General features: G+C 43.9%; 1 protein-coding gene across 2 annotated transcripts in view; it reads right to left on the bottom strand.

Annotated features, from left to right (window-relative positions):
* The window catches only part of stau2 (staufen double-stranded RNA binding protein 2), a 95,694-nt gene that overhangs the window by 40,209 nt on the left and 45,519 nt on the right, over positions 1–9,966 (bottom strand). For both annotated transcript variants that reach the window (XM_031282003.2, XM_036000313.1), the window contains exons 11-12: positions 9,361–9,418; positions 2,364–2,719 (exon numbers count right to left, since the gene is read on the bottom strand). In XM_031282003.2, coding sequence (XP_031137863.1) covers positions 2,364–2,719; positions 9,361–9,418 — 414 coding nt within the window. The remainder of the gene's footprint in view (positions 1–2,363; positions 2,720–9,360; positions 9,419–9,966) is intronic.

Below are 9,966 nucleotides of genomic sequence, written 5' to 3'. Positions count from 1 at the left end.
GACACTATGAGAATGTCCTCAGTGCTTTCTTAGTTGCTTTAATCCAGTGTTGCGGCATTCACTGTAATCCACTCACTTGGACAACATAATTACATTACAAAAACAAAGTTACTAATCAGACAAGGAGATTATTATCAAATTACAAAAAAAAAAATCTTACGGTGGATCTAAGCGCTCGTTTGTTGTTGAGTGTGGTCGAGGGAAAGCCTGCTCGACACAAAGCGGCACATTACGTGTCCAGTAAAAAAGCAGACAAGTGCATTTTTTGGCAAAAACATTTTAAATCTGTGGTGGTTTATCCCACAAAAACACATAAGAATACATAAGCCTTAAAAGTTGGCCTAACATGGCTTTGTAGGCAACCAGAGGTTCTCGTTACAAACCCGCATGATATGAAACATCCCCTCAATAGAACACATATTGTCTGCATGGCTCAATTACAGCCTGAATTCCTCGCTTAAGAAACACACACACACACACACACACACACACACACACACACACACACACACACACACACACACAAGCATGTTTAACTTATATGTTTTACTATTTACTCAGATCAATGCATGTAAAGATGCATAGACAGTACATATACTAAGATTTATGCAATGTGGGATATGGTTTGGGAAGTATGAGAACGACAAGGACTTAAACTTCACACACAGGCTTAGCCCAACTCTTCCATTTCCAGTAAACAGAACCTGCTGTGTGTGTATGTGTGTGCACATATGTACAAGTGTGTTTGGGCTTGGCCAGGCAGCAGAGCTCTCTCAGGTTACACACACACAGGAAGGCTCAGAGCAATAACAAAGGCCTTTCAAAGGAACCCTCAGCAGGTTAAGATAAAATGTTTTCGCTCAAACTGATAAAAAGCATCTGCAGCTTAAATGAACAGGCACTGGTATCAGTGGCATGGTATGCACCGCAGATCGGCCGGCACTGATTAAAACTTACACTGTGCTGGGCTGTCTCTCTTTTACACACACAGAGTGCTAACAGCGAGTGTGTGATTCTGTTGTGTGTGTGTCCTGTCTGGTAATGACAGAAGCACCTGTGAGGTTTAGTTCCAGCTCTAAATCCATAGCCTGCCAATAATGTCCACAGTGAGAAACAGAAAACGGACCACTTTTCCTGTAGGAGCACCACTCTCATTCCTTTCTCTTTTTTGGAAAGTCTCCTCCACCACAAATCACCTGTAACTGCTGTATGTATGTTTGTGTGTAGAGTGCATGGGTTTTTAGAAAGATACAGAAAGCCTGCATCACTTATGTGGAGAGGTGTGTGTGTGCGTGCCGCTGGAATTGTGTGCAACTTTTTTTCTTCATACCCATACAGGTTGACCAAGAACACATTCTTATTTACAGCATGGCCCAAGTGAAGAAGAATCAGAGCAGGAATGATCATGCTAACATCTGTGCTGTCACTTGAACATGTGTGTAAACTGTATGACAGTACCACAGGGTGTCTGCAACTTTAACCAAGTTTAAATTATGACTTTTATGGCCTAATTCATGGCAGTTAATACAAGCCTACATTCCACAGGTGGAATTAATGTGAAATTGGAAACTATTGTATGCCTATCAGCATGGAGGCCTCCTTGATGGGGCTTTTACCCATAAGAAAAAAAAGCACCAATATTTGGTTGCTAATTATGCTTTTATACAACTAAAGTCTCACTTTCCTAATTGTGGCCATCATTTCAATCAGTTATGATGAGTGTATTGCTGAGATCTGATAACATGGTTAAATCCAATGGGGCAAGAAACCGAGCAGTCAGGCGATCAGAAACAAAATACAAAGCCAAAATTGCACAGGGAAAACTGTGCGCATGGACAACCACAGTAGGCAGGTTTTCTGCAGATTTTTGTGGTGGAGGTGCCCCTGCTTGCCTGAAATAAAAATCACCTCCCTTATGTCAGAGAAAATGGCTTGTTTTGTGAAATATAATATTAGGCTTATTAAGCTTTAGGCCAATGTGCAGTTGCACTACATTGACAACAAAAAGATATGCATCAGGATCTGTCTGACTTAGCAGGTGATTGATCAATCACATCCTAATGCTTTGCAGTAGTAGCTTACAACCTTTGCTAACGAATTTCTTGGGGGAAACCCTGTATAAGTTATATTGGTTAAATTCTACACCAGGAAGTCAGTTTGGAAACTGTGATGGATGTTTACAATGGATAGCTTGGGTACCATTTACCTTTGTTTTCTCTTCCAAATACATTTGCCTAACCTGGACTTTGCTAAAACAAAAGAAGTAAGATTCTAGTTGTATAATACTAGAATTTCCATTTACTGTACACATTTAAGATCTACAGACACCCTTGAAGTAGCATGTCCATGTTCTTGCATCTCACCTGGAAGCCCTGGATGCGAGCCAGGTAGTCCAGCTGCTGTGCAGGCTGCACCGAGACGCCGCAGGGCAGGGCCGAGTTCTTCCCCTTCATGGGCAGGGAGGCATCAGCTGTGGGTGACTGACCATTAAGCAGCAGCTCCCTGGCCATGGTAGCGGTTGGGCTGGGTGAGGAGCTGCTGTAGTATGGAGAGTGTCCTGGGGGCAGCGGGGCAGAGCAAGGCCCCATGTCTTTGGATGCCATGTAGTTGACAGAGCCTCCACTGTTGCAGCCTGGGCCCGGAGCACTGCCCCCCTGCTTCCTGCTGGCCTCCATCTCCTGGTAGACGTCGGGGCTGAGGTGGAGCAGACCCTTCTGGGCTGGAGGGGTCAAGGGAGAGGGAGGATGGATGGAGATTGAGATGAGGGGGAGAGGAGGAGAAAAAAGAGAGACATGGATGAATGGATAAAAGGACAGAGATGAGGAGAGAGAGACCAGGTAGAGATGGAATGGGCATAAATAATGTTTGAGTATAGATGAGGTCAGATGGTTTATAAAGGAGCAGAAAGGGACAAAAGTGGGAAATTGAGGGACAGAGAAAAAGAGAGAAAAAGGATTATTATGGCTCTCATTATTAACTGTTTAAAGGAGTGCACACACATTCATCTGTCACTCACAACCAGACAATGCCGGGGTGTGTGTGTGTGTGCCTAACTGTGGCCATTTGTGTGTGTGCAAGCGTGTGTGCTGGCTCCCAAACTGGCATTCCATCACCGAACGTAGATGACAGTTTCATGTGGTTTGGCAGTTCCGAGCATTATCAAAGTGTCTGCTGGGAAACACACACAGCCTCTTTCTTTCTCACTCTCAAACACAAACACAAACGGAGCATCTACCAATATCAACAGAGTGGCTATGACTTCATCATTGATGGGAAACAGCGCTGTCAGCTAACCGGTATCCTGCTTCACTTATATCTCTTCAAATGCCAACCCAACAGAACTAGAAAGCAGGTTTGGTCTCAGATCGAGGTTCTTGTGAGAATACTTCGGTGGCTCGAGGAAATGTCCTGAGTGATTTGGATCCGACAGGCCCGAGGCAACTCTGACCAGCTTTTGTTTAACAGGACGCAGCTCGATCCAGATATGCTGCGGTTCTAGCCAGCTGAGCACAACAGCGCTCCAAGACTTTGTTCCGATCCAGACCATTTGGATAAATCTCATTCGTTTATGTTGGCTTCCTTGTACTCTGACATCACTGTTCTGAAATGGTCGTGACAGGTGGAAGGAGGAAACACCAACGGGTTGAGGCTCAATACTTTCGGCACTTTGTGGCAGCAGTGAAAGTGAGAGGAAAGCATATAAGATGTAAAAGAAAATGAAAAAGAGATATGAAAGGAGAGAAAGGATAAAAGAGAAGGATGAGCTGGAAGCCAGATCAGATGGAAGAGGAGGTGGAGATGAGTGGATATGAAAACCATGCAGAGCCTCCAAAGCCCAGCCAAGGTCACTAGAGACAGGAAGACCAGCTGTGTGTGTGTGTGTGTGTGTGTGTGTGTGTGCTTGTTTGTGTGTGCGTACAGGCCAACAGCTGGGAGAAAGCGCTGGAGTGAGCGCATGACTGACAGGCCACTTCCTGTTTGAGTTAACATTACCATCACACACACAAAGACAGAGAGTTTTGCGCACTTGTAGCTTACTCTTGTCTCAGGTTTCTGAGACCCTGCAGACAGTATTTCCCATTATGAACAATAAAGTTTGCGTTCCTTTCCAAAGGAACAGAAAAGCTGAAGGAAACAGCAACAAAATCCAGGACTTATTACTCATACTACAACAAACTGCCCATTGCCAGCAATGACACAACTGTTAGGATCCCCCCCCCCACCCCCTCCCAATCATGATGACAACTTTAATTAGAATTTACGCAAGTAAAACTCACAGGCCTGCACATTCTGAATGCATCACAAAAAATGAAAGGTGTTAGCCAACATGACATCAGCTGTGGACAAAGAATATTGTGTTGGGGGGTGGGGGAGAGGGGGGGGGTGGGGTGAATGTAATCCGTGTGAGTGTGTATGATTGTCTGCCTAAGTGTGCGCGGGCGTGCCTGTGAGGATGTTTGCATGTTTGCATGTGATTGAGCGCTCGAATCTGGTGTCAGATGGCAAGAAAGAGCGTGAGAGCAAGAAAGATCAAGAGTGAGACAAAGAAGGCGAGACAGTGAGAGAGATAAGTAAGAGTGACCGACTTTGTTTGTGCGTGAGGACGTTGGGTAAAAAGATTGTGAAATTGTGTACATGAAGTGGGAGCAAGTTAGAGACAGGAGAGAGCAGGGGAGAAGCACAGTGAGGCTGAGAAGTGGGGAATGAAAGAGTAAGGGAGAGTGTGTTTGTGGTGTTGGTTCCAGGCAGTTTTGGAGGGGTCCCACCCAGACTCGGCGTCCGGTGGGCCAGGGGAGCGTTGGAGGGAAGCCAGAGCCAAGCATGAGACTGATCGAAAACAGATAGGGCCAGAGCCCGCCGCTATAAATCACCACGGTGGAGCAAGACCTTCACATAGTTCACACATGCACACAGCGCACAGACACACACACGCACATATGCACAGCAGGAAATGAAATGTGGCAACTCGAGTGAAAAGCCCTGCTGCAATACCCATGGGAATAGAAGGGAGAAAAATCACTCTCTTCTTACTTCTTTTTACACTCCCTTCCTGTCTCCAAGCCACCCTGTTTGTTGTAGCACTGCATCCCAGAGATCTCACGCACACACGCACACACACACACACACACACACACACACACACACACACACACACACACACACGAGTGCTTGTGGGAGCCTGAGGTGTGCGCGTGTTTTTGGTGGAAGAGCAAGAACGGAAGGACAGAGCGATAGCCTGTAACACATTTACCTATTTTCTTCCGCTTGGCTTTACAAAATGCGGCAATGCTCTTTATGTGGTGTGCAGCTGGCCAATGACTTTATAGGTGTTTAAAGAACAGTTTGTATGTTAGCTCAGGTACAACCAACCACAATGATACAATTAACCCATTTTCTGGACCACACCATTATAATCCATATCACACTCATTTGTTATGGTATTTATGGCTGATGTTTTTTAACAGCCATTGTGCAACACATTCTGTAAGTGAATCTTTATTATAGGTTTTACTGTTACTGGTGGAGTCCGCCTTTCCTGCGCAGGATTTAAATTACATACCCATGCACAAGGGATACACAAAAAACAGAAGACAACTGTATGCCAGACTCCAAGATGGCGGCCATTCAATGAAATTAAGAATGTTGGACGTCTCTTTTATAAGAAAACAAGCTAAATAATATCCAGCTCTCTTAAAACATATATGAATCAGATACACAAGTTGCTCGTCTTTTGGTGCGTTTGCTGCTCGTAATTGTTGACAGGTGTCATTTTGAACTGACCTGTACTATTAAAACACACTTGCTGTTACCACCACTAACATAAGGTGTCTGTAAAGCAACCAGGGCTGAAATCTTAAAGGGATTTCTTAAATTTGCCAGTTTTCAACATAATCGCTACTGTATCTATCCGAGTCAGGGATATAGTGTGAAAAATGCCTGCAGTTCTTGCCGATGTTCTCTGTGTCTCTTTGGCGCAGGTGCAAAATCTGTTGTTCTTCCTGCCACTAGCGCTGTTACGTAGTTGGTGGTGAGGAAGAACTGCTTTTTCAGCTTCAGTAGCTGTGGGGCGAAATGCTGCCCAAAAACTTTCTTCTTTTCGCTTGGATTGCAAAAGAGCTACGTTTCATCCCAAAATATGAGTGCAGAGGATGGCCGGCAGGGACCCTTGTGTTACTATGCAACAGTTTTACTCCTCCCTTGGACAAAGTTTGCTGGAGAACTTCAGGATCCTAAAGATACACTAGAAAAGACAACGAAGACCAGCAAGGCGATTTTTGGGCAATTTTGTTCATGTTATTGTATTTTGTAGGGAATAGTCGAATATTTGTGCGCTGCAGGAAAGCAGACTTTTGCTCAGTGCACTCCGCTTCACGTCACCGGGGGCGTGCCAGCTGCTGACTGCTTGAGTGACACGCGAGCGTGCACTCCAAACCACTTTCAATTAATCTTCTCCACCCCTGCATATGTGTCCTAATCGGTTGCATGTTTTCATACAAAAGGAGCTTTACACACAACCTTGCCACAGCTGAATATTTTACCCCCCCATTTCACCCCCAGAAGTGTTTCACTGCTTTCTCTGGCTGAACACTTCAAGTCTGTTGCCCCCATCGCCATCATCGCTGAAGGGTGTGGTTCGGTGTGGTCAGAAGTGTGCTCTGCTGAATCTGTAACCACACCCACAATGATGTCACAGTGTACTGACATACCCTGGAGTACACTTTACACTACTGCAGCGAGGTGAGAAATTAAACCACTGGAGGTCAGCAAAAACAAGATTGTCATCTGTTTTGACTTGTAATCCTTGTAAAATTCTATTTAATAGTGAAAAGCAACTTAGCTGTGAAACAGCTCCTGTAATTTAAACACTTGTAAAGTTTAAATTGAGCTGACAAACAATTATCTGCCATTTATTTTCTCTAAAAAACACAATGAAGCACAAATAACAAATTATCACTGTCTATCGTATAAAACATGTTACAATCATTCTGATGCCAGAGCTGACTTTTACTGAGTATGCTGCAATTCTGCAAACTGGTTTAGATATGCTCACTTCTATTCAATAAACCGTATAGTCTATCAAAACAACGGACAGACCAGAAACATCTTCCATTTAGCAATCATAGACACACAGAAAACTGAGACCAGCTGTATCGGTTTGAATGAGTTGTAAATGTTGTTTATGCAATAAACATTATTCCGACATTAGCGTCGTGTGAGTGTTGTGTGGTTTGGGCAACTTTAAAGAGGTAATTAGCAGATAGTTACGCCTCACACTGAGTGAGAGATAAACTATGAGTGGGAATGGCACAGGACCAAAGACACGCTCAAGGCCAACAATAGGAATAATCACCAAATAAGGAAGACTTTGTTTCCCACGGGGCTCTGCTCTGGAGGTATTGGGCAATGCCTGGAGCTTGGGCTACCATAGAAACCACAACCACCAAAATAGCTTATCCAAGAGAACAACCATTTATCTATAAACATCATCTAGATGATATATCTTTCAGAGAATTGTACTAAATCACACATATGAGTGCTATTAAAGTTGTGGCAGTGACTCAGTTCTCAACTGGATTCTGTGTATCGAGTCTGGACCAGCAATGAGCAAACACAAGAAGTCAGAGTCTTACCAATCTGCTTTGTACTCAACATTCAAAATGTGAAATATCACATTCATTCTCCTCCTTAGACTGAAGCTGGATACCCCATGTCAGAGCACTGCAGTGCCGCCAAAAGCCTTCATTAGACCCAAGTGACGACAGCACATTCAAATCTAATAGGGCTATCTGTTTTGTTTTTCACTCTGCTGCTCCACATCTCACACACTGTTAATTTGTCCCCTAAACTGCACTTTCTCAAGCTGCTGACATTTACTTTGCTGCCATCCAGATTGCACGTTGATCAGCTTAAGCAACTCCATGACTATGAATTCCTTGCAAAACTTATTACACCTGTAATAAATATGAACTTACTTAACTGCTACACCATGTGGAATAAATGGGAAAACTAACATTGCTGCCAGACTCTGGAGACAACTGAAAATAGAATGTCTTGAAATAGCGTTTGACTTCAGTAAGAGGAAGGCTTTTTCATTGTTTTTGTGATTGTGATTACAGACAAGACAGCCAACTTAAAAGATACAGCTGATAGACACCAGCTGTTTCCTACAAAACTGCATCCTTACACTTTTCAGTGAAGGGTCCTTGAGTCCTTCCCCCCCTATAAATAAAATGTTCCTTAAGGCCATCACATTCCCATGAAATTCATACATAAATCCTATCATGAAACTGTTTTGTATTTGTCTACAGTTAAAAATGTCCACAAGTGGAGGGTTTTTGATGGCTAAGGAGGCTGTCTTTACCATGTCTCCCATTTGTTTCATATGTAGTTTCATCTTTGACAGAGACAGATGAACAAAGACAGCTGCATGTTTACATGCAGTTATATAAACATGTTATTGCCAGCTTAGTGCAGCAAGGGGGAATCTTGTATGACATAGCAGCACTAGCAGCATTTGTCAGTTATAAAATGGGTCTAGTTTTCAATGCACTATGAGCTCCACGCAAACCTCAGCATAATAAAAAGTCAGGGATTCACCAAAACCTGCAGGGAAACACCATTTAATATGTTGATGTGCCAAGTACTGCAAACTGCATCAACAAAGATGAACAGCAGTCACAAGCTAATCAAAATGGAAATGCTAGAGATACATGGTATACATACGGTGTAAAGGTCTTATTATTGTGCTTTATACTCCATCAATAATGGGTTAATATGAGCTTCCTTTGTAGCATTGTTTGTAATGATGATTAAGTAACTTCAAAGTTCCGGTGCTTTTTCACGAAGTCTTTATCTTATTTTGTCTACAGTTGGTATGTGGAAGAGACACAGTTAAGTGAGATATATCTTGCTTCATGTATATCCTCATGTTATACCATCATATATCCTGCCTCACTGTTTTGTGTCTCTCTGTGTAGGATTATATGTGTGTGTGTGTGTGTGTGTGTGTGTGTGTGTGTGTGTGTGTGTGTGTGTGTGTGTGTGTGTGTGAGCATCTGTGCTCCAGTGTGCTTGTGTGTTAATCCTGAGTGAAAGGCTACGTTTTTTTTGCACAGGAAGGCAGTGGGGGGACTCCCCGGAGGGCCTCAGTGTCTGAATGAACCTTAATTCGCAGGCTCCCCACGAGGACGCACGGCCAATTAAGCTGACAGTCAGAAGCCCATTGACCAGTCACAGAGATTAAACGCCGGGCCATCTCGGTGGCTAAAACCACCTGTGGAATAGAGGGAGCGATGGAGAGCCAAAGAGGAGGAGGAGAGGGAAATGGATAGACACACAGGGAGACGTGCGGATACTCACTGTTACTCGTCGCTTCGGTAAATGACGCCTTTTGTCCATTCCAGCCTTTGTTGTCCATCTGTAGTGATGCAGAGAGAAGGAGGGAAGGGGGGGGGGTAAGAGAGATGTAGATTCTTGAACAGACAGCTTCTTCACGCATGTCAGACGAGTTCCTTCCTACTGTTTGGACCACAAAGAGACAAGCGCTCACAGGAGGGGATGCTTAAGGAGCCTAGTGTCTGTCTAGGCCAGCTTAATTAGGGGTGTTGTCAGAAAAAAGGCTCCTATTCAATGTGTTACTTCTGCTGTGGTATGCACGTCTGCCTGCATAAACACACACAGCCACAAACACACATGTGTGAAACAGAAAAACAAATAATTTCTAATGTATGTGACAGCTGAGGAGATGACAAATGCACCCCCCTTATAATACACCCCGAAGCCTTTTCACACTTCTGCACAGATGGGAATGTAGTGCAACAGAGCTCCCTAAAGAAGGGGAGGACAGAGAGACAGAAAGAGAGAAAGATCTGAAGAGAGACAACCTATCCTACAAAACAAACAGTTTAATCATTCCATAGAGCTTGGAGTTGTCTGAGGATCTAATGAGAAGTAGGCCGTGCAACT

This window comes from Sander lucioperca, chromosome 1, assembly GCF_008315115.2.
Source record: "Sander lucioperca isolate FBNREF2018 chromosome 1, SLUC_FBN_1.2, whole genome shotgun sequence".
Taxonomy (NCBI): Eukaryota; Metazoa; Chordata; class Actinopteri; order Perciformes; family Percidae; genus Sander; species Sander lucioperca.
The sequence above is the reverse complement of the archived record's forward strand: the minus strand, read 5'-3'. Positions and strand labels throughout refer to the sequence as shown.